The following is a 27,018-nucleotide window of genomic DNA, read 5'->3' on the forward strand; positions in this document are numbered from 1 at the left end:
ATTATTAGTAAATATATCTTTTTTGGCAGCTTTATCAGGTGTATAATTGTTCATATCACTCAGTTTTTGCCTCTATCCTGGTGGGAATCCTTATTTATTAGTTGCTCATGGCTTTAAAGATGTGTGTTCAGTTCATTTATTTAAGCATTCATACTCATTGAAAATCATACTGTCACTTTCATTACCAAATTCCACATCGCACCTGCTTACCTTTTCCAACAACATTCTGATAAAAGACAGAGGCCTGAAACTTGTGGCCCACTTGTGGGCCTTGAACACATTTCGATTATGTATTTATTGTAAATGTGACACTGCAAAGATTTCAAAATTTTAATTATTTGAAGTTTGAGAGTTTACATTATTTCTACTTCCATTAAAAAAGAATAGGAACATTATACCAGAAAATCTATAAATAAGAGTTAATTTACAATCTGATATAAATCATCATATTTAAAGATTGAGATTCAAAAAATAAATCAGTTATGAACTTTTGCACTAAGGGTATTTATTTACTTTGAATATATTTCTCTGTGAACAGCTCCCCTCCCCACATAATAAGAAAAGAACCTGACTGAATGAAGAGCATTTACAATGCATATAATTTCACAGTATTCTCTCCCCAGGCTATACACTTTATCAGAACTGAAACACTACTGAGTGTCATGCTGTAGTAAGAAATAAAGAAATTTATAATTACTTACATACAAACATACATATTTTTAGTTATGTGTCCATGAAAAATTTAGTAAATAACAGGATTGTTATTATTACTAACTAAGACTAAATTGTTATTATTTATTCTCAAGTTTTGTTCCACTAGGTAAGTTTTCTCTGAATGCTTAGAAAGTTTTCAAGCTATGTTTATTTATATTTTAAATTAAATTACTTCATGATTGATTGATTAAACATGTTAGAATTATTTGAAAGAAATTTCAGTTTAAGAATTAAATATTTAGCTATCAATACATTCGAGTTACAAAGTGTAACCAATAAAAACGTCTTACGAGTACCAAACTTTAGATTTCAAACAAAAAATAAACATGATTTCCCCCCTTGTAATATTATTATTCTTTATGTAACCTCTGATAAATATTCTGTAAGTGAAATTCAAAAATATTTTAATAAATTTAAATTTTGTTAACGAAATTTTTCCTTTTGTCAAGGGGGGGGGGAAAGACTCATAAGCTGTTTTTAGAGTATGCATTTGAGACTGACATAAGTCAGGCTGTGAGGAAATGGACATCTTTAAAGCAAAAATTAATGATGCAAAATAAAAACAAAAAACAAAACAAAAAAAAATTGACACATGACACAGTAAATGTGAGAGCATAGTGACTTGGTTAAAAAATTTAATACATTGGTTTATGTAAACAGCAAGGAAATGAATCTATTTACATTGTAACAATGATTTTTTGTATAGCGCTCACTTGATGAAATTCTAAAAACATGATTAGAATAAAGAAAAACATCAAATGAAATAAAATATGGCAGTCATGATAAAAATTCCATAAATAAAGCATTGAGTTTACAGATTCCACCTGAAGACAATCCTACAATGAAAGCCGCCGCTCAAATCAAAAGTAAAATTAACTCATCTGTTCACTGACCTTTCATGAAACATACTGATTATTTATAGGCATACAAGAAGTTAACAAATAAAAAATGAGAAAAAAAGCCCTCAACCATTTTCTCTACATACTCTAATTGCAAAATGCAATTGTGGCACATTTCCAAATTGGCTGATATGTTTTTGTAAATACCCTCCCTGTTAACCTAAACAGGAAATTTAATTAAATTTATAGAATTTTGAGGAAATCTTTTCCTAATGGTAAGAATTACTATTTTTTAATCAAAGAAAAAAAAAATTAAACAAAGGCTACTAAAAAAAATTAGTCCAAAAATATACCAAAACAGATGTGCATCATTTACTTTTACAATAACTCATTATCTCCAATTTGATAACATAATTAAGCATTCTTAATACACAGTAGATGCTACTAAAAATCAGTTTTAAGAAAGTGCTCTTTTATGATTATTTTTAAAAGAAATAAATCTAGATGAAAATTAAATTTAAGACTAATGATGTTTAGCCTTTAAAATAAACTTTTCTATTGATTAAAGTTGTTTTATTTAATTTACATTCACTCAAAAATGAAAGAGAACTATTTAAAACATTTTTACTTTTTTAATACATAATACAGTTTTAATTTATTTTTTAATTAAAAAACTGAGACACCCCCCCCAAAGATCAATTACAAACTATTTGGGATTTTTTTAACAACACTGAAAGTTTTCACACACTGGTATAAATAAATATATTATGTAGCTTAAAGTTAAAATGAGTTGCCTGCTTGATATACGTCTAAACTACTTTTGCTTTTTACATCTCAAAATCAGCACAATTTTAGTATACAAGCCTAGAGTAAAAAATGTTTAATCAAACAGAACAATTTTAACAAAAATCAATATACCTCCTTTTCTTATGAACTGCATTTCTTATATCTGAATTATTTTATTTTGCTTAATTTATAAAATTATAATTTTATAAAACATTTACATCCAATACATTAAAGGAATATGTCTAAAGAAAGCTTAAATTTAATATAAGCATCCACTGTACTAATAGATATAAAAGAAAATTCACCATTTTGGGAAAGGCAAAAAGTTAAATTGTAACTAAAAAAAAATTTTTTTAACACAGCTAAAAAATCATGATTCACTAAAAAAAAATGTTTTTATGTTTATTTGAAACAGATTTTTCATAATCATTGAAATATTACTTTTGAACAATATCAAGCTTAGAACTGCAGCTCTTACTGAACATCAACAATAAATAGCTGCAGATCCATTCTACAGCTTGTACAGATAAAAGATTTAATGCTGACATGACACACTTTTATGACTAGTTTACGCATCTTAAGAATGAAAATAGACCTATTTATTGCACATATGCTCATTATTTAAAACATTCATGATTAAAGAGCAGAGAAACATTACCAAAGTATTTTACCAATATAAATTCACCTTGTAATATTTTAAAGTGGAAAACTATCATGTATTTCCAAATAAAAATCCAATGAAAAATTAGGGGTAAAAAATTCATATAAATCTTTCATGATAAACTAATTTCAGTACAAAGCAAGACTAAAACAAGTATTGTATATTTTTTCCCCCACCAATAAATTGGAAGAGAAATGTATTCAGTTTTGTAATTCAAGTAGACTTGTCTGAGAGAAAATAACATGTTGAATAATGATTATTGAAGATAATAGGGCAACAAGAATCAGCATAATTCATAAATTTTTCAGGACTAGTTTTGAAGGTTTAAACACAGAACCTTCTTCAACACCAAATGAAGTGCAAATGACAAAAGAGAAATCTGTGGTCAGGCAATAACAGAGAAAAGAAAGAAGTCAGGCAATTGGTGGCATCTATTGATGAAAAATGAAAACAAATATGAGATAATTTCCTTAAAAGTTGAGGGTAAAGATATATTGGAATTGGGATCATAAAAATAGACTGGAATTGAGGTAAGTCCTCTGCTGCTCAATACTGTAGATAAGAAAATCATATTTTCTATTTTTCTCAGATTACTCAAAAATATCTTTTGTTGGTGAATTAGATTTCCTAAAAGCATTTCACATTTATGAAAATCTTTTAGTTCTAGTTAACAATCATAATTCCAATCAATCTTTACCCTCAGCTTTTAAGAAAATTATTATATCATATTTTCATTTTTCATCACTGCAGTAGCTTGACTTCCTTCCTCTCATTGTATCACCTTTCATCATCTGCACTTCTGCAGCTGCAGTAGACGGTTCTATGTTTAAGTTTTTTAATCTAATCCTGCAAATTATGCTGATTCTCACTGCCTTGACACCTCCAAAATTTCATATTGCAAAATACTGAACTACATTCACAACTTAATATGCTTTACATAAAATGAGTATTATTATGAAACACTACTAAAATGAGCATTGTTAAAGAGTAAAATCTAATTTTATGATAAATCATGAACAAATGCAGCATATTAGAAAAATGAATTATCATATCTTAAAGCCTTACTCCAAATTAACAAAATACTCCAATATATATATATATATATATATATGAAAGCCACAGTTAATAATTTGTATCTATTTAAAAGAATAGTGGGGGAATGCTGCTGCAAATCTATGCATCACAATTCGCAACAGTTTGTACAATCTGGACATTATCAAAAGTATATAATATACTACATATTTTATTTCACATTTTAAAATGCTTAATTTAATGGATTTTGGATATGACACAGAATAGCCTAAGCGCAAATTAACAAAACAATCTTTACAGAAATATAAATTTTTGCATATTGCATAGAATACACTGTGTGCCACAAAATAATAATAATAAAGTTCAGGAAGAAAAACTACTGAGCTACAGGGTGATTTAGCCAAATTAAAATCTCACTATTTACAATATAAAAAATTTCTTTTGTAAAAATTATGTGCAACATAACACTGACAAGTCTAAAAAAACTTGTAAATGCAGCATACGTAAATCAAAGTTAAATTAAACATTCATTCTTTCTTCATTAGAATCGGCAGTCATCATCTACAATGGACACTACAGGACTCGAAAGACACGAAACAAACACTGTAATAAAGTTAATGATACAGACACGAGATGATCTGTGATAGTAGAGCTCCAGATGGCAAAATGTCTACCTTAAATACAATGCAGATGCAGGACACTTAAAAAACATGTATTTGTGTTTGGAAATCACAAATTGCTGTACATATCACGGAAATCAGATCAGCAAAATGGAACCTGCAGCGTGTGCAGCTTTTAATTTATTCTGTTCGGAAGAGGCTGCGATGCATCGTTGCAGTTTCAGGCAGTGCATGAGCAAACAGTAGCAGATCTCAACCACAATAGAACTCATAAATACGTTCGCCAGCTGGCGAACCACTATACTCAGCTCAAAGACTGGTTAGGCTTCCTTCGTATCCTCTTGCCAAGGCCTCCTTCCAAGAGATAAGACAAATCAATAGTTTGTTTACTTGGCATGAGACGCAGAAGCTTCAACAGCAGTTCATTTAAGTGTGCACGTTTCTTCTCCCTCTGGGGAGTAAAAAAAATCAGAGAATTACATTATAACATTTAAAATATTAAAGAGTACATTTTCTAACATAGTAATGAGAGTCTAAAGCTTCCTTTGGAGGGGGGGAGGAAGGGTAAAGAAAAAGGAAAGGAAGAAAAAAAAAAAAATTGCAATTTAATGCAGCAGGTGCCACTTAGTGATCATATTTATACAAGGCTATTTTGATAACATTAAACAATGATGAAAAATATTTTTCAAATCAGCAATGGAATTTAACTAATTAAACATAAATATAAGTAGAAACACACAAATATGTATTTTCAGAGCATTTTAATTTTAAAAAGTCATGATTAGTAGATTGTCTGCAAGCAATTATGCAAAAATTCATTATTAAATTGCCTCTGATGTGAGTACCTCTGGAAGTTATTTGATTGATGCTGTGTATATCTTTTTTAATATTTGGAGGCCTTTTCTTTTATCAGCATTCATAGTGAATTCTTTAATTTCATCTTTATGTTCTTCAGAAAATTTATTACATGATATGCTAGTTTAAAAAAATACTAGCATATCATGTAATAAATTTTCTGAAAATTCATATATTTGCTGCAAAAACTGAGTCAAAACAGAAAAGCATGTATAAATTAAATTTAAAATCACCCTGTAAATCCAGCTGTATATCACCAGAAGTCCATATCATTAGTCATTTAATTTACCTAGATCTATTAAAGCAGCTGAAAATTAGTACCAAATCCTCATCCATTTGGAAACCACAGCAGAAATTATTGTCCCATGATTAAAAAGGAATATTGCATCGGCAATGCTACGAAAAGAACTGAAGACAGTACTTTGTATGAAATGGGAGATGATAGTATTAATGGTGAAATGAAGCCCAATGCAATTCGCTCTGGACTTCTCTGTAGCATTGGAAAATTTCCAAAAATTGTCAGAAAATTCTAGGTGGGATACTGATGCTCAGGAAGATGATTACTGCGTACTAGGATTTATGTTCCTGATAATATTTCTAATACAGAAAGTGATTTCAGTTTTTTTCAAGATAGCAATAGAGAAACAAATTTTTATTTTTCAGACTCATTTTCAGCTAATGAATAATGCAACTATTATGGATTATTATGAACTACACATGTGGAAGTTTTACCTGGAAGACCTAACTACACACTGCCTAATCTTCTAAGTAAAAATTATTAAAAAAAAAAAATTAAAAAAAAAATTTAAAAATTGCACAGTATGTGCTGATTGTTGCTACCAAAAAATAAATAAAAAGTTGGAACTGAACCAAAAAAATTCCTAAATAAATACGATGAATGTGAAGTAGGACTTAGCCTGTAACCTTTTTTTGAAACTTACTTTCTAGCATCATTTGTGTAAATATTGAATATTTTCATTAGTAAACATTTTTTTTTTTTTTTTAACATTTCTATTCTATAAAGTAAATCATAATTTAATCAAGATTTATTTTCAGAATTCTTGTTTTTGTATGATTACTCTTAAAATTGATTTTTATGAAAGCCTGTTCTTATGACCGAAATCTATATTATAAAAAACTTGGTTACGAAAATGTGCTACATCTTTAACTCTCAAATACATGCATATTTGAAATATATAATTAAAATATGCAATTTGTGAAGTGATTTTAATAAAAAAACTGAGCAATCAAAGGGTTAAACATTATTCACTTACAGGAGGTGTGACACATACACACACAAAAAAAGGGGGGAGAGAGACTAAGTTAAGTGTGTAGCTTGAAAAAAGAGTGGAATTGGCAACAGCTGTTGAAACTTGTAATAGCCAGCGAGGGGAGTGCAAACCAACACTTTTCTCCTTTTGAACTAGATCCACATCCTGATATATGTCACTTCTTTTTTTGCTAACAAGGCTGGTACTTCTGATCTCATCTTATGTTTTTAAAATGTAACAGTACAGATAAAAAATATTTGCCTAGATGAGGAATAAAAGAAACATTCTGATGCAGCCCTGACTGTAATAGCCAGCCAGTTGGGAGTACTGCGTCATTGAGTGAACACGTGCAACTTCATTCTGCCGGGAAAATGTCTAATGCAAAAACTGAACAGCGAATCAATATCACGTTTCTTGTGAAACTTAAGAAATCAGCCATGCAGGAAATATTTCAAATGTTAACCAAGGCTTATGAAGATGAAAATTTGTCTCCTGCACATGTGTTTAAATAGCATAAGCGGTGTTTAGGGAGAAGGGACAGAGTGGAAGATGATGAACTTGCTGGGGGCCCCCAGCATGTGGTTCCCAGTGGTCAGACTGTTAATCAAAACTACTACATTGAAGTACTAAAAAGACTTCGTCCAGAAAAAAAAAAAACTAGAGAAAAAAGGCCACCATTGGGGAGTGAAGAATGGCTGTTGCACCAGGGCAAAGCGCCCACTCACACTGCCCTACCTGTTGAGCAGTTTCTGATCAGTAAAAACATTACTGTGATGGGGCATCCTCCTTATTCACCTGATTTGGCTCCATGCGACTTTTTTTTTATTTCCTAAAGTTAAATCTTGCTTAAAGGGAACCCATTTTACCACAGTTGAAGGGGTTCTGGCAAAAAAAGGAGAATCTCTTGAAGGGCCTTCCAAAAACTTCATTCCAGAACTGTTACCAACCATGGCAGCACAGAATGCAGAAGTGTGTGAATGCTGAAGGGGACTACTTTGAAGGTGATAATGGCACAAAGAACTGATTCTGTAAGGACAATGATTTAGTGGACTAGTCTTGTTTTTCTTTTCTGTGTCACACCTTGTATACAGAAATATACAGCAATTCCCATAAATTCAAGATATGTTTATGTGTAATAAATTGTAGAAAAGCTGGTGCCATGTAAGTGCACTGTAGGTATACTAGGCACTGTAGGCACTGTAGGTATAATAGAATACTGAAACTTGCAGTCAGGGCTGCATCAGAATATTTCTTTTATTCCTCATCTAGGCAAATATTTTTTATCTGTACTGTTACATTTTAAAAACATAAGATGATATCAGAAGTACGAGCCTTGTTAGCAAGAAAAGAAGTGACATATATCAGGATGTGGATCTAGTTCAAAAGGAGAAAAGTGTTGGTTTGCACTCCCCTCACTGGCTATTACAAGTTTCAATACTGATGCTTTCAACTACAGTTTGAAAATTATTTGCATTTTCAGCATCATGAAAAAGACAGAGAAGACAAAATATCCAAATTAAAGCAGAGAATTAACGAACTACGGAAAATTAAATTAGCAAAATTAACATTAAAAATTTTACATATTCCCCCCCCCCCCATGCTTCAAAGACAAAATTACTTAGCGCTTAACTTAGTACATGCTCAGAAGAAGCCATCACAGCATTGCAAGTAAAACAAATGTAATTTGAAAAATGTAAGGCAGGACTAATTTTAATTTTTTATTGAAATACTTATCAATATCTTTGATGTTTTGTGCACAACTGAAACAAAATTTTCAAATGAAATATTTTTTGAGCTAGAAAAATATATTACAATTTTTTTCTTTCAACAAAATCCAATCTTCAATTTCAATACATATATGAATACAAAATGATGATGCTTCACTTCACTGAGAAGTTATGTAATTTTATCTTTCCCAGAAATATTTTTTGCAATATACCATTCCTCAAAAACTTTTTCTTTTATACATTTTTTATCTTACATGTATACATGAGCGGCTGTTAAGATAAAAAATATGTAAATCAAAATTCGAACTTAAATTTGCAACAGCCCCTTAACTCTTTATTTTAATTTGAGTATTTCCTCCTACTCTTCTAAAAGTATTAATTTCTTAAAATAAATCTCTTTGGATTGTGTCATCCCCACATTAATCCATGTCAATGTTATGTAAATGATTTTGCGAACGAAAACTCAACCAACCAATAATAAGAATCTGAGAGAGTTAACCAAACAAAGCTATATGAAATTCAAACTAAACCAACTCTGAATTAAGATTTCATCCCGAACACTCACTTTCTGCGACTTGGCCTACCTATATTGCTGCTGTGCTACTCTCATCTTACCACATTAATATCAAAATGTTATGTTCTGGAACAGACATGATTAGTATGCCAAGTTATTTGTTACTACAAATGTCAGTTAAAAACTAATTTTTATATCCGCATGATTGTTTCTCAATTGTATCTTATATACACTTATCCCTTGATTTACACAGTATTCATTTTACACGATTTTGGTTTTATTGGGTCAGTCCATAAATTTGTGCGCATTTTTTGGTAAATTTTTAAATAATATAAAAAGACACAATTTAACATTTTAATCAAATATATATTTTTTTCCATTATCTACAATGTCTCGCCATCTTACAGGCAGATTGTTTATGCCACTGCTGTAGAAAGACTCTGGTTTTTATGCAAAAAAACTTGAAAGTTTATTGTGTACATCCTGTTTAGAATTTAATTTTTTTCCCAGTAAAAAATTTTGTAAGGTACGAAATAAGTGAAAATCACTTCATGCAATATCTGGGGAGTAAATAGGATGTGGCAAAAGCTCCCAATTAAATTCACTAATTTTTTGCAGCGTTGTTCGAGCCGTATGCGATCTAGCGTTATCATGATGAAACAACACTTTCTTGATATTCACCAATCATGAGCATTTTTTGATCAATTCTGAGTTTAGATAATAAAGTTGTTCACTATAAACTTCTGAATTAATTGTCTGATTTGGTTCTAACAGTTCAAAATGTCCTCAATGAGGTTCATCATCAATGCTGATTTTTCCAGCTTTAAATTTTTTAAATCATTTCTGGGCAGTCCTTATACTAATAGCGTGTTCACCATGCACACTATTAATTTTTATCGCTGCAAACCTGGGAGATTAACACATGAAAATAAAAAATGTAGCATAGCACGTTTGTACTGATTATCTATATTCATCATCTTCTATGTACTAAAATGTGTTCGATATTTACGAAAGTTGGTGATGAACTCAATAATTTGTTAGTCAAACGATGACAAGTTTCAACAGGTTCGAAATTGTATTGTTCTAGTAAATGCATCATAGTGAATTCCATGCATACTTTTAGTGTACACGAACTTATGGACTGACCCGACAAATGGTTTAAAATTAATGGATTTCAAAAACTTTGTAAAATTATATTTGGATGCATATACACAAATACATATATTTGAAGTCATTTTTGAATCTCATTCCCTTGGTAACATTGGTGGGAACAACAAGGATGGGGATTCCCCATATGTTGTAAAAGGGAAATCCCCATAGTAGGTATATGTATTTCACTACAGTAAAGCTATTTGATTCATGTGAACTAGTGTATTTTTTCAGCAAAGCTTACATCATTTTTATCTACACATTTGAATGTTTACTGGTAAGTTTTCAACATATATAATTTTTGTGGCATTTTTATAATTTAAGTAACTTTTTTAAGGTTTTATAATGTCAAAAGAATTGAAAAAAATCAAACAAAAAGTTATTTCTTTAGGAACAAAAAATATTAGATTGTCAACGTAATAGAGAACGAGCAAAATTTTACTCCATGAATTAAGCCACAATACAATTGTAAAATATGAAGACTCTATTAGAAAAAGTATAGCAGCTGGAACTTGCAGCAGTAAGAGCACAATTCCATATGTAAAAGATGATACAATGGAAAAGGCATTAGTGATATGGAGAGAAGACCAAAATCAAAAACGGATTCCAATTTATACTAATGCAATTACAAAAAAGGCTTTAAAGCTTTATAAAGCACTTAAGAATCAGTCACCACTGACTTCATCAGATGAAAAAAAGGTATCTTTTTTCCGCAAGTCATGGTTGGTTTGAGAGATTTAAACAAAGACATTCTTTACATAATCTAGATTGAAAGGAGAAATTGCATCTGCTGATTCGGATGCAGCACAACAATATCAAGCAAAATTTGCTGAAATCACTGTCACTAACTAATACACTTCTGATCAGATCTTCAATGCTGGTTGTCCAGGTTGTTCTGGGAAAAATATGCCTGAAAGAACCTATTTAGCTATAGTTTGGAAATCAGCTAGTGGTCATAAGGTAGTGAAAAGTCTTATAACAATTTATTTCTGTTGCAACGTTTCAGGAGATTATATAATAAAATCATTGGTTATTAACAAATCAAAAATACCACGCTCATTTGAAGGAATAAACATAACTAACCTTCCCACTTATTGGATGACTAATTAGAAAGCATGGGTCACTGCCATAGCTTCAATGAATGGTTTCATAACATGTTTGTCCCAAATATTAAAAATTATTTAAGTAAAAAGGGATTGCTTTTAAGGGCTCTTCTATTAATTGATAATACACCTGGTCATCCTCAAGATTTACAATAGGAAAACGTAGAAGTTGTCTTTTACCACAGAATACAACTTTCTTATTACAGCTCTTAGATCAAAGAATAATTCCGACTTTTAAGGCGTTGTATATCAAACAAACTTTCAGGTATATTTTAGAACAAATGATGTATCTCTTATTTTCATGGATGCTTAGAAGAAATTTACAATCTTAGATTGTGTTAAGCATGTTGGATTATCATGTACTTAGATTAAACAATCAACACTCAATGCATGCTGGAAAGCAATATGGCTGGATGCTGCTATGCTAAAGATGAGAATAATAGATTACCATTAGAGCATGAATATTCTCAGGTCACTAAATTGGACCAAACTATAGGAAGAGGAGGTTTTGAGGATTTAGCTCAGGTAGATGTTGAAGAAATAATGGCTGCTGAACAAATAATGAGGATGAGTTAGTTAATATGATTCATGAAACTGTAGAGATTTATTTCAAAGCAGGAGTTGGGAGAAAAATGAGCAATGCACTGGCCAGGACTTGAACCACGGATCTCTCAAATACATGCCGAGTGTGCTGACTACTAACTACACCACGAAGGCATGCTAAGAAGGCAGAAGAAATACCTTATATACTCCCCCTTTTAAAGAGCGACTGGAACCCAGTCACCAAATCCTGGTGGTGGAGAATCATCATCCACCAGCTTTTTTCTTTTTGTTCGGGCACCACTGTAGAGTTGCTCATTTTTTATTCCCAAAGCAGGAGGAATGAAAAACGAGCAATGCCCTTGCTGGGACTCGAACCACGAACCTCTCGAATATATATGCCGAGTGTACTCACCACTACACCAAAAAGGCATGCTAAGAAGACAGGAGAAATACCTTATAAAACAAATAAACATGATGAAGAAAATGATTGTGATGAAGAGAAATCTGAACCAGTTGCGTTCACAGCAAGAGTCATCAGCGTAGGACTTAAATTGTGAAGAAAATTACAATATGACACGAATGTTGAACACGCTTTCTGATTCCAACGAAAGCTTAGTAAGTGCTTAAATCAATATGAGGAGTTTTAGAAAGATTTAGGGGAAAAAAAAAAAAAAGATAATTGTTAATTCTGGATTTCTCTACAATTTCTTGTCGATCTGTGTTCTTCCCTAATTCATGAACCATTGAAGCAGAATCTTATCAAGAATGCTCAAGTGATGAAAGTGACACCATACCAATCAAGAAGAACAGTCTAAATATTTCATGAAAGTGATGACAGTGATTAAACTTATAATAATTTTTTGTATGATCTTATATTTTCCTAATGTCAAATAAATATGTCTTCTATTACTTCATATATTTGCTATTTTATGAACAAAGTATAACTTTATCCATTTTAAGATGGCTTACTTTCGTTTTATGTAAATAAATAACTAAATTATGCACATTTAGTGCATTTTTTTTGTTTTACATAGCAAAATCCAAGATTATTAACAAGGTTTTGGGCAGAATCTATCTTCCTTGTAGATCGAGGGATAGGTGTAATTTCAAATATTTCTAAGTGTATATCAACATTTATTCATTCAACTTTCTACATTATTACATATATACATAAGAGATAAAAATAGGAAAGAAAATTATTAACGAATTACTAAGTTGGTAATATTGGCCCTTTAAATTCCTAATTTTAATACTACAATCCCTTCAAAGCATCTTCATTGACGTTACTCTTTCCTTGCAGTAAACTGCAAAGTGAAAGCTTTTGCCCAATCGCTGTTCAGGATTTAAAAAAAGCAACAAGCTGTGATATAGACACTCTCTTTCTCTGCTTGTTCACGCCTAATTAACTCATGTCTAATCACTTAGCTGTATTCTCCATTATTGAAGATATAAGCATGATATAAAAACTGTGAGGGTGCATCATGCATCCAAGAATGACGTGGACTGCATGAACATTCATGAAAATAAAATTATGTTGTGATTATTCAGAACTTGTGATTTTTTAAAAAATTCCACCCAGTCATCTACTATGCAAATGTTTCAAGGTAATCACATGCAAGTTACATCTCCAAAACATATCAGCCATTATCAAAAAGTGAACTGATCAAGCTCTCATCTAATAGAATATCACATCTAACTAAATAGAATATCACACGTTCAGGTTGCAATGAAATGAATCTTAGCTGCCAATTCCAATCAATAAAGTCAAAAATCCTCCCCCCAAACAAAGTGGGTGGGACCATAGACTTGTTATACACTAAACTGAGCACTGCCATGAAAAAGCGGCACAGGAATGAGTTGCAGGAGTTTGGGCATGAAATGGAACTGAACCCAGACTTTGACATACTATCACCACAGGTGGCGATTTTTTCCCTTCTTTTCTCTCAGTTCGAAATGCGAACTTAGAAAGATGTCATTTCGCAGAAGCTGCCGTTGAATTTGTAGAAGAGGTTACATTGATAAACACCAGCCAAAATTAATAATTTTCCTAAAATTGGACACTTTATTTTAAAATTTAGCAAGATAATTTTCATGCTGCAGAATAAAATTTTGTAATATAATGTCCATCAGCGTCTACAAAATAAAAAATAAAATTTAAAAAACTGGAGAGAACAAACTAAATTAATAATAATCTGAAATTAAAAATACAAAAATTTCAGTGATAGATTCAAATGCAGAACGATTCTTGACGAAGGTTTTTTAGTACTTAGGACAGAATAAAAAATTAGAAAATAAAAAATAGATAACATAAGAAAAATGAGTGAAAACAGAAAATAATACAAAAAGGAAATTTAATGTTAATACGAAAAGGAAATTTAATGTTAATACGGTGTATTACAAAGAACTACAGAGTAGACAAACCAAAATGAGAAAGATATTAAATTAAATGAACTAAAAATGAATGTCAATATAGCAGATATAAATTAAAAGGAAGAGAGAGAGGTAAATTAATAAATTATGAAGCAAAAAGTGGTAACTTTCTTTCACTAGCAAAAATAAATATATTATGCATGTTGCACAATGTAGTCGCACTTATTTTAAATAATTTTAGAAGGTAAAATTTAAATAATGCTCATTATTTTTAAAAAGAAAACTATTAAAGTTTTGAAATTTAACTGCTATATAATGATTATTTTCTTAATACTTAACAAATTCTTAATATTAAAATAAATGCCAGAAACATGATATATTATATAAGAAATAAAATATGTGATTGAAAGTAAACATATTTGTTATATGTGGATGCAAGAAAAGGGGATAAAATAAGACCATTCATGTCAAAAAAATATCAAAATTTTATGCAGTTCTTACACAGTGTATTACATAGACATTACCAAGTATTAAATACATACATTACTACTTCTTACATGTCCGCATAAGCAAATGCATACAAAGAATATATAAACAAACACATTTAACGCAAAGTCTGTTGGAATATGAAAAATGTCACCAAAGCAGAATACTAGACTAATTAAAATTATATCATATTACTAAAATTTTAAAATTTTTTTCAGAACAAAGTTATTAAAAACATACATATATATTAAGATACTTTTATTTAAATGTTATTTCAAGTATGCATAAATTATATAAAATTAGAAATTCTATTTTTATTAGAAAACGGCAAGTAGAGCGGATAAAAAAACCTCTACATTTTATAGAAAATAGGTTTTAAAACATTAGAAAGAGCTCACATGTGAAATGTTACTCCTCTACCTTTCACGTACCTGGAATTACACCCACATGCGGAGCACGAATGTACCATTTTTGAAGTCCAAAACAATACGCGTACTCGCAAAATACTTGCTTCTCACAAATTCTCCAAAGAACTGTAATGGTAAGAAAGGTCCGCGGGAAATACGATTTGGGAAATGTTCCATATGTTCCGTGGTTCCCATTCCTGTTCCCACTCAGGATTGCTGTTTCTCTCTCTAGTACACTACCGCTCTATGGGTGGGACAAGCAGTATCCCACCATGTTGTGAATTACCTTAAAGGTCTACTTCCCCCGCCCATGAAATAACATTGTATTAGGGGCTAATTATCTATGTGTAAAGTTATTTTTTCCAAAAAAAAAATTTTTTTTTTTAATGCACCGAACCTCAAAGGGTTAATGGAAAATTTGAAACACACACCAAATTAATTGAAAGAAAACTGCATATAACAAAGTATATTTCTTATTAGAATAAATAATTTTTAACCATGGGGCTTCTACAAATTATATTGTGCACCTATTAATTCCAAGCACAAATTAAATCTTCTACATTTTCCTTTTTTAATTAGGTAATGATTAGTAAATAGCATTGACAAAACAATAAAGACCTTGAAAGGTATAATAAGAACAGAACTATACTTCAGAATGCCAGTGCCTTACGAGGTCTGTTTGCATAGAAACTTTGGCAGTTCTATAAATTTACACTTTAAAAATCCAAATCTAAAGACCAAATATATGATTTGGGGGGGGGGGCAAAGGACAAATTTTCCGAATTTCCAACTGGATTATAAAATTAAGCATCTAACGTTCAATTTTTATGATTGGAAAAGAAGAAAACTTCATTAATTATTTACAGGATTTTTTTAAAGTAATAAAAATTTAAAACCTACTAGTACAAAAGCAATCATGCATACTAAAATTTCAAATTCTTCTCAGATTTTTTAGTTTTACTTTTCAAGAACTAACTCAACTCAAAAAGCCACATCATTGACAAGCATACTTAACTCCAACATTATTTTAACCCTGGCTTTTGGGATTTATATTCAAACAGCCCTTTTCAGGTAAATTTGAATAATTGATTATTTTATAGTTTCTGTTTTCATAAACTTTCAGTCATTAAGATATTATCTAGATCATGAAAGAAAAAAAGAATGCAAAATATTTTTAAGTAATACAGCAACACACACTAAATATGTAAAAATTCATTGCCAGATAAGGCAGTCATGCCTCTTATGAGAAGAAATGGCCATAAAACAAGTTTAAAAAATTATATGTTTTAGTAAGACATTTAAACAAAGGCGAATTTAAATTATAATTAGTTTGTGCATAATAATATAGTAAAACTACTTACACTTTCAGGACTCTCTTCCAATCTGGTACCAATTTCTTTCGAAGAACTTCGCTTTTTCTTTTCTTCTTTCTGACCACCTTCTGATTTTGTAGTCTTTTTCTCTAAATAAGACCTTCTATCACCGGTTGAACCCCTTCTCTGATAAGTTGTAGGAACCGTATGTGGCTGAAAAGTACAATAATTAATTTTTCATGTGCAAGTTTGTGTCCATATTTAAAAAGGGGATGTCACATTTCTATGAAATTCAAAAATCCTGAACACTAATGCAGAGTAAAAAATCTGACACAATTTTCAAGTAATTTAGGATATTTGCAAACACACATATTTTCAAACAATTTCATTAGAAAAAGAAAAAAAAAGTATTTTTTATTTTTTAAAAAAATAATTTATTTTTCACAACCATCAGATTAAATTTTTGGGAGCTGCTGCATCAATGGCTGCAACTGGAAGTTCAATGTGGATCAGCAAAACATTCTGATAATTTGGCTTAGTATGATATTAAGAATTTAAATATTCATATTACCAGGTGTTGGAGATGAAGAACTGCTAAATGGAATAGAATGGTTCTGTGAATGAAAGGAATTTAGTAAAACATAAAGTTATTCACTAAATTATCCTTAAAATCTTTTAGACCTCCAATACCTTCCTTTGCATTTTTGCATAATCAGTAGGGTCTTACGAGGGATTTTCTGATCCAAAATCTTCACCTGCATTGTTTTGTAATGAAAATAAGAGATATTTCAGTCTGTGACAACATCTAGCCATCAATGTTCATGGATATTCTATAATCTGTCATAATGTTATCCATATAATTAAAATAACTTCTGCTTTCTATAGCATTTTAGTCTAAAGCCTCAGCTCTTATCTGTGTTCTTTCAACAGTCTAAAAGTTTTAAGTTTATGTTATATGTGTATGATATATGTTTTCCTTAAAAAAAAAAAAAAAAAAAAAAAAAAAAAAAAAAAAAAAAAAAGATGCTGAGTCTATATTACACATATCTAGAAACTTTGGAGCTAACTACTGTTAAAAATGCAGAATTCCAGCTATATCTGGACCACAATCACTCTTGCACTAATTATAAATTATATTACATTACAATAAACCATCATCCAGACAGCTAGATAAATGCAAATGCTAATAAATAAAAATTCTGGAGAGCTCAGCATATAAAAAGTGCAATTAATGGTAGAAAAACCAAATGAATGAAAGAAGAAATTTCCAGTCTAAAATTACAAAAACAGTTATCTTATGTATTATCAAATGGAATATCAAAAGCTTACTCTTATTATATAAGATTATGCAAAATTTGAAAATAAAAAAGAAAGAAAAAGAGAAAAAAAAAACCACATTTCAGCCAATATATTTTCATAGGCTTTAAACATGCGAAAATAAAACACCTTATCTGATTATGAAATCTTGTCGACCATTAAATTTGGTGGATATCTCGCCAAACTGGTACCGATCATTTCAGCAAAAATTTAGAAGAGCTTATCATTATTTATACAGTTATATTATCATGATATTTAACTTAGACATACAGCATATTAAACCACTTGTCACAATTTTTCACACTGCATAGCCTTAATATATACATTTTCAAATTTACATCACACACTGTGGCTCATAACACATAATTTTTTTTTTATAAAAAGGATCTCATAATTTCATAAATATAGTACAAGACCTGAAATCTGCAATGCTGAGATCAGAAATTGTATGGACTTAGGATGTTGATGATTAATTTCAAGGCAAAAAGGATAAATCAATATTTAGACTAAAAGTGCAAAATAAATAAGGACATATACAAACACTACTAGCAACGATCTTGTTAATAGTTTCGGTTCTGTTCTAATTAAAAGTACTTTAAGTGTTTAATTATTTCTTGTGAGTTTATCTTTCAGTCTGTTGGGATTAAGACTTTTCACTAAAGTAATATATAATTTCACTTCTTTGGATACAGTTCTCTTTGTCTAAAACACTGATTCTCAACCACTGTGCTGCAAAATTTTAGAAATTATATAGTAAAAATTATTATGGATTTAATCCTCGTATACAGTACACATGAGAATTGGCGAAATTCGATTTTTAAGATATTGATTAGCGTGCCAATTGCAATATTCAAGCCAATTTTGGTGCAGAAGACTTCTGTATTTGAATAAACTTTGAACGAAGAGGAAGAACTAATTTCGCTTTCTAATAATCGAGATTTAATTTTAAAATATTTGGAAGAATCAATTAATTCATTATAGATTAACATTAGATGCAATTATCCCATGACGGCCAAAAAAAGCTTTAAAATTGTGAATTCGGATTTTCAGTATTAACCAATAGAAAAACGTAAAAAAGATTGAGACTGTTGAATGTAGAGGACGATATGAGAGTAGCATTGTCATTTTTATGACCAAATATAAACGAAACTATCAAAACCGTAAAGCTCAAATTTCTCATTAAAAGCATTCTTATTATTAATTTGTAATTAATCACTTAATGAACGTACTGCTGTTTTTGTAGTACATATTTTATTTTAAATTCAAAATTATTTTACACAGTGTATTATAGGTAAGTAAAAAAACTTATCTTTTTCTTTGTGTGCCGTCAAATTTTGAAATCGTTAAAAGTGTGCCGCAACAAAAAAAGGTTGAGAATCGCTGACTTATACAATAAAGTCACTTGAAAATAAGAGATATTAATAAAGCATAAAATATTTCGTTTTTTAATAGGTTTCAAACATTTTTCTGTTTATTAGGTTTATTTTAAAACATTAGAATCCTCTAGAGTAAGTTTTTTGTTTTTGTTTATACAGTACTTATTCTCTTGCTCTTATTGTAGAGTACTTATTCTCTTGCTATGTGACACTGTTGTTCTAAAAATTTTAGGTATTTTTTGTTGTGTATATAATTTTTTGATCAAGTTATAAAACCAGGTGAATTATTTTTCTGATTTAAGAAAATCTTAATTTTATTTAATTCTGAATTGTTATTTTAATGCTTTAATTTTGGGGAAAACGGATGCTTCTAAGAATATTATTTAGCTTCTAAGAATATTATTTATTTTCCTTTATTTAAAATTTTTGTCCAAGATTGGGTTCATTGTGAAAAGAATTCAAGAAGGGAGGCGATTTTGCCAAGTCATGATTTTCGTGGGTTGTTTTTGTCACTTGGAAAGTTCTAGAAGAAATTTCTTTTGTGCAACTGACCTTTAGGACAGGAAGTATGTGACGGAAAGGTCAGAGGCTGCCACTTCACCTTCGATGTAAGCAGTGGCATGCGGTCCATATGTGCAGGGGGCACTGCACACCCTGGCAAAATTATGAAAGACAATAATTTTCTGCACCTATCTTTATATGGTATATAATAAATATTATTTATAATATATTCAAATATTATGTTGATTTGCTTGCCTGCATTCCCGCAGTGCGTGCTGTACTAGATACTGCACCACGTGGCGCGTTCAAAAGCAAATGAACATAGGAAGTTTTGATGTGTATGCACTGCGCACTAATAGAAAATCACACTTTATATGTATGGGCTACCGGAGAAACACAGCATATTATAGCACTGCGGCAAGTGCAGCTATTTTTCCTGCACTTGGCATTCAGAATCATCCGAAGGTATGGTTTATTAAGTGTTGTATTAGAGCAGGGACGTACGTGCTGAAGCACTTTTGGTTTTTTAACTGATTAACTGGCCATACGATTTTGCAGATGGTTAATGTTTAAATTTATATATTGTAAGATTTTGTTTTTATGGAAATATAAAAGAAGTATTTCATCAATATAAGGGGAAATGTTTTAGTGTGGTAAAGTAATTTCGGTGATGTATTATATTTATAGAAAAATTTCGCTGAAAAACAATTTTGTTTTGTTAGACAAAAAAGAAACGAATTTTAACAGAACAGTCCAAATTTTACTATTCATTGTGTCTTACAGACAGTATATAAGTTATTTATTTGTCTAACACCATATCCCTGGTTTCGTTTTTAAAAATTGTCAAGATGTTTTTCGTAGAATATATGATTTCAAAATGTTAAAAACAATTAATAAATATAGTTTAATCCGCTGACCGAACAAGAAACAGTTTGTTCTATTGTGCCAGCGTGCAGTGAAATCCTCTGCACGTGGAATAGACGTTCGGTTTGTCGGCACCAATGAGCATCCTGATGATGAGGCACCACAGCGGCGGGCGCCGTGTGGTGGTACGTTTGCTGAAAATATAAGTTTTTCGTGGAAGCCCGAAGCATTGCTTTTTCACCGCCGATATGACACCATACAACACAAGACATGATTTTTGCTTCAGTGCTAGTAAAATTCTCGTAAGTTTAGCTGTTTTTATAGTTATACCTCGACTACTTGTAGGTAAATATTTTATTTATTGTATTCTTTAAATTTATATTCATAAAAAATAATCCATTTCAGAATGGAGAACTCAGATGTCTCAATAATTAATTAAAGATTTATTGGAAAATCCATTTTCGAGACGAGACGTTACTACAAAAAACGAAATAGTTAAATTAAGTAGACCGATTCCGGATATTATTCTGTCGCAAAATGTTAAGATTAAAGAACAACAGTGTGTACGACATTTTCAAAAATCTATATATGGAAAATTTAAATGGTTAACCGGTTGTAGTGAATTGAATAAGTTGTACTGTTGGCCATGTTTACTTTTTGTTGTAATTGAAAAGGACAAGAATATTTGGACAAAACAAGGCTACAGTGATTTAAATCATCTCCATAAAGCTGCAGAGAAACATGAAAAAACACAATCTTACATAAATTCCGTAATACTATTAAAAACATTTGGTACCGCCAGGATAGATTTAATGTTAGTTCAACAAAAGGCTTCATAGATTGTTCAACACAATGAAAAGTAACAAAAAATAGAAATATTCTCAAGAGATTAATAGATGTAGCTTGTTACTTAGCAAAACAAGATGCATTTCGTGGATACAATGAGATTATAAATTCCCTTAATCGAGGAAATTATATAGAATTAATAACTTTAATTAGTAAATATGATGATCTTTTAGCAACCCATCTAAGAACAGCAACTGTACTTTCTGGAACCTCTAAATGATATTATTGCATCGATAAAAAATATTGTAATTTCAGAAATTAGAAATGAGGTAAAAGAAATGCCATTTGCTGCTATTATGTTGGATAAACATCTGACATATCTCACAAATCGCAATTATCGGCTGTGCTACGATATGTTAATAACTTGACTTATATCGAATGGAGTTAATAATTGTAATGCATCAGTGGAAAGACTTTTGTTTTTTAAAGATGTTAGTGGTGATCGTTCAGAGGAAGCTTTGTGTAATGTTGTGCAAGAAACGATTTTGAGTTGGGGATGTGAGAATAAACTGATTGCTCAAACGTAAGATGGGGCAGCAGATATGGCAGGAGCGTTGAATGGGATGCAGAAAAAAGTAAAAGGCATTTTCCCAGAAGCTATGTTTGTGCATTGTTGCGTACATGTACTTAATTTAGTTCTGTCGCAATCTGTATTGTTTATAAAAGATTGTAAATTATTTTTTGCAATAATTTCTGGCACAGCCTCATTTTTTTCGGTGTCTACAAAAAGAAATCATGTTTTAAATGAAATTATTAAAAGAAAATTTCCAAAATTAGCTACAACATGTTGGAACTATTCATCTCATTTGGTAAACACCTTAAAAAGTGAAAGGCAAGGCCTATCTGATTTATTTGAAAATATTATTGAGAATCCAGAAGGCTGGGATAACGATACAATTAATATTGCAAAGAGTTATCACATGTTTTTTGAAGAATTTAACTGTAATTTTCTTCTAAATATTTTTGCCAAAGTGTTTAATTATACTGATGTTCTATTTGATATTTTACAAAAAACTAACTTAGATATAGCATATTCTAGTCAAAAAGTAGAGGAAGTAAAAGATGCAATTCAAAATATGCGAACTTCTGTTGCATTTGATGAAGTTTATGAAGAGACTATTTCTGTAGTGGGTCCCCCAAATTTAAAAAAATGTCGTGTAAATTTACAAAACTCAAGTGTAGACCAAGACCAACATTTTAAAAATTTATATTATGAAATAATAGACACTATTTATTGTCAGTTAGACGTCGGTTTTAAAAAATTAAATTCGCTCAAATTTTTTGAACTATTGAATTTTAGTTTTTTTAAGAAATATCAAAGTAAATTTCCGGATGAATGCCTTAATTTGTTAAAGAACGCTTATGCAAAACATTTCGATTTTGTAAAGCTAACCAATGAATTATGCGTTCTTTATCGTAGTGAGTCATACCATGAAATGAATTTATTGAAACTTATTCAGCATATAATGCTGAATGATTTGACAGATGCCCTAAGCGAAGTAAATATTTTAGCACATTTAATTTGTACAATTCGATTTCCAACTGCTTCGGTGGAGAGATCATTTTCAGCATTGAAAAGAGTAAAAAATTATGCACGCAATACAATGAGCCAGGATCTAAATTTATCTCTAATAACAATAGAAAAAGAAATGTTACACTTATTACAGTCAAAACCAGAGTTTTATGATCATGTAATTGATGATTTTGTTAGTAATGTGGATAGACATATGGATTTTGTGTACAAATGAATAATAAAAAGTTAAAGAAGTGTTTAATGTACATTTTTATGGTTTTATTATTATTGTTGTTGTTCTCTGCACACCCTGCATGAAAACCTACCGCACACCACTGGATGTAAGTCATCTTGGTTGGCGATCTGGGTGTCCGGTGTTGGCTAAATGAAGAGGGGTGTGCATGTGTGGTGAACCTTATTTTGGTTATTCAGGGAAGAAATGCAAATTTAGTCCCAAATAGGGGGCGATAAATGAAGCCACTATGGGAGCCCATGTTTCTGAAGGAGATGAAGAAAATTTGAGTTTGAATCACTTTTTGACTGACACTCAGATTTTAAACTTGTTCTTGTTGTGAAGTGAGAAAAAGGATGTAGACGTCTTCGAGCAGTGCTTCTGGCAGGAAGCGGCAATTATGCTGCCCGGCCGCGTGTTTCAGCTAAGAATTTTGAGAAGACGATATTGAGTGGCGATAGACTAAACTGTTGAGCGAATAATAAAAAATTAACAGAGACTTTGGTCTTCATCTAGATCTGCTAAAGCCAAGACATTGTCCTCTGAACTTCAACTTGAAACCGAAGGAAGGAATTCTGTTACCGTAGACTAATGAAAACTGCAAAATACCTAGCTTAATAGTCTACGCTTTGCCTTGTTGAGCGTAGATTCTATTCCGACAGCCGTGCGGCGCAAGCTCTTCTCTTGCCTTCCAGTGGGAAAAATTTTCACTATGGAAACCAGTTGCAGGCGTTCTCCATTGTTGAGATAGCTGAATCGAAAATGTAAGGATGCGGGAGAATCGTGTTTCGAACTTCGGCGGGATTTCCGAAAAAAGGGTGAATTAAATCAATCTTCAGTACCTCTTTTCCGGACGATAAGGTTTACCAGGAGAATGCAAGGTCTCACCCAGTCATTTCAAGGCCTCTTCAAGCTGCTTACATAACAGATAAGGTTTTTGTGTGTGTGTGTGTTATCAATTTTTCCTATGAACTTTAAAGAAATTCCAGAACTTTATTTGGGACTGTATACTTCGTATTGAATCTCCAATTCAATTCTAAATGCCTGAAAAATTCTCCCCTTCCGATTTTTTTTTTTTCTTTACAGAGACTAAAATGGAAAATCTTAATAAGTTAATTATGGTATAAAATATAGTTTGTTTTTGTGAAATTATCCTTAGCATAGATGTTGAATTTCAGAGGTGTACCTGCAGAGAGTAAAAATGTATTCTTTTGACAACCATCCTAGGATTTACTGCAGTAGTTCTGGTTAAAGTTAAATTAAATGGGTCATAAAGGGAATTCTGAGACTAAATTCATTAATTGAAAGAAAAATGTAATTTGTAAATCCTTAATTTAAATGTGTAAATAATATAAATTGATTAGTTCACATGTGTAACTGAAATAAGGAATTGAGTATTGATTACCTAGTATGTGAAATTTAATTTAAAATTTTTAGGAATCTGAACAAACTTGTATTTTTGATCTGGAAGCCTATTATTATGTTTTTCTTTATATCTATTTATGTGTTTCCTTATGTATATATTGTATTTACCTCTTGTTTATCCGATCCTCTCACGGCACGGTCCTGGACGCATAAAACACAACGCAATTATAATTTTACTTGAATGATCACTAAAAATGTTGAAATTAACTAGCCATAAGAGTTTTATTTTCAGTTTGGTATTTAGTTAGTTACGGTTTCACCTGTCTGTTTCTGTGTCGGTATTTTCTTTTAGATACCGATATAGAAATAGAACATTTTCATCATGCTCCCTCCAATCAAATTAGTATCTGTGTCAGTGTTGATATCATTATCTGGCTATTATAATTAAATAGCAAGATAATGATATCAACACTTACAAAATTTAAAATTAAATTAATTTTTTAATTTTGTCTAATTAAAAAACAAAGCCAATAATTTCATAATCGGTCATCTGATACACTAGAATACAAAAATAATAATTCCAAAACAATCCAAGACAATAAAAGTTTGAAATACTTTCATGATCAGAGCTATCACATGAGCACAGTAGACTTTGATATATTCAAAATTTATGTATACTAAAATTCGAGCAACACATAAATTATACAACACTTTTAATTAAAGTAATGTATCCATGATTAAACACAATTTTAAAACAAAACTTACCAAAAATGTCCTTTTAGGGTTTAATCTCCTCTGAAAATGTTCAAATGCATACTTCTTGGTACAAACAGGATATCTAAGAAAATGAGCAAAAACAATTTTAATTAAAATTAAAAACATAAAACCTCAAGTACATACTATTTCATCTTTTCTCCATTCAATGGAAATATAGCAGGATTTTAAAAGCTATGTAAAACAATACACTGTTTGCTAAATTTCCCATAAAATCTTATTCATTTTAACACACACTGCAAACACAAAATGCAGGTCATAGTAATGCAATATGTAATCAAATGATATCAATTAACAAGCAATGAACCACTCAAATTACTTTACCTACCAATTATTTTTTATTATACATTTTCTGTTTTTACAAAGGAATTCAACAATATTTTCCCCAACAATAATGGCAGCATACCAAATAAATTAAGATAAGCAATTGCAAAATATTCTTAAATATATTCTTCATAAAGATTTATGAAGAAATTAATAGTCTATACCTTAAGCCACAGAATCTATTAAACCAATTATATAAAGAAAGATTCCCTAACAATTTGCCCATTACAAAGCAGTTAAAAATAATACAAGAATTGCCAGTTTAGCAACTGCAGAACAGTTAAAAAAGGCACACTTAATAAAGTGAAGTTGAAAAAGTATATCAGTAATGTTAATTAAACTCAGCAGTAGCACATTTTTTACACTGTCTTCTTCGTGATTGAACTATAAAACATATGGTGAAAGGAATTAAATCCTAGTAGCATAAATGCTTTTATTCAATCATGAATTTTTTTGTCATTTGATGCATATTATTTTATTGCTTTTTTTTTTTTTTTTTTTTTCCCCCCCCCTTAGTTTAAATGTAGTTTCAACATGTCAATCTAGAATATTTTACCTTCTTATTTCCTTTAATGATCTAAATATTACCTTAGTAGTGAAAGTTTATGAAAACAGAAACTAAAATAGTTATTTATACAAATTTAAGCAAACAACAAAAAAATTTTTAAATGAAGTTTCCAAAAAAAAAAAAAAAAAAAAAAAAAAAAAAAAAAAAAAAAAGCAGATCCAAAAGGCTGTCCCACTCAAAGAGATAGGAAAGGTGAAACTTCAAAAGAACTTTTAAGAGAAAGGGTATAGGTTATTATTTATCTTCAAGTTTTACCCCACTTGGTAAATTTTCTATAAAAGCTTAGAGAGTTTTCATAATTTGTTCATTTTCATTTTAAGTAAATACTTAACATTAATTAAACATGTTAGAATTATTTTAAAAGAAATGTCAGTCTAAGAATTTAATATTTAGCTGCCAGTATATTGAATTACAAAATGTAAGTATAAAAATTGTTTTACAAATATCAAACTTTAGAAATGAAATAAATATGAATTTGAATCATTTATAATTATATCATTGTTTATGTATGTTTTGATGTATATTTAGTCAGCAAATTTTAAAATTTATTTAAAATATTTATTCTGTTAATACATTTTTTCACTTTTTAAAAAAGGAAAAAAAAAATCTAGACCACTAGTTGTTTTCATATTATGGGTGCAGTTAGAGACCACTGATTTACAGGACCATGACTTCAGCCTGATGGAAATTATGTGTAAACTGTAGTACAAGCAGCAACTTTTAGTGCTTGAAAATTAAATATTAATGCATAAAGGAGTTACTATAGGACTATAAAAATAAGCTCAAGAAGAAAGAATAGCAACAGCTTTAGAAGCAGCAATTTAAGGCCATTGTGAAAGAAATGTCTTCCAGAGAAGGGGAAGCCTAATTTCTCAGCTTGTAAAGCTTTAGCAAAAGAAGATAAAATGTCAAGTTTACATTAGTTTGATAAAGCAATATCAAGCTCCA

General features: G+C 30.4%; 1 protein-coding gene across 1 annotated transcript in view; it reads right to left on the bottom strand.

Moving 5' to 3' along the window:
• Positions 1–1,332: 1,332 nt before the first annotated feature.
• ash1 (histone-lysine N-methyltransferase ash1) overlaps positions 1,333–27,018 on the bottom strand; it is a 136,254-nt gene continuing 110,568 nt past the window's right edge. Inside the window, exons 24-26 of the mRNA XM_085824991.1 lie at positions 25,170–25,242; positions 16,439–16,603; positions 1,333–5,103 (exon numbers count right to left, since the gene is read on the bottom strand). Coding sequence (XP_085681117.1) covers positions 4,957–5,103; positions 16,439–16,603; positions 25,170–25,242 — 385 coding nt within the window. The 3' untranslated portion in view covers positions 1,333–4,956. The remainder of the gene's footprint in view (positions 5,104–16,438; positions 16,604–25,169; positions 25,243–27,018) is intronic.

This window comes from Stegodyphus dumicola, chromosome 10 (genome assembly GCF_044657685.1).
Source record: "Stegodyphus dumicola isolate Sdum_Otavi_A_Nest chromosome 10, ASM4465768v1".
Lineage (NCBI taxonomy): Eukaryota > Metazoa > Arthropoda > Arachnida > Araneae > Eresidae > Stegodyphus > Stegodyphus dumicola.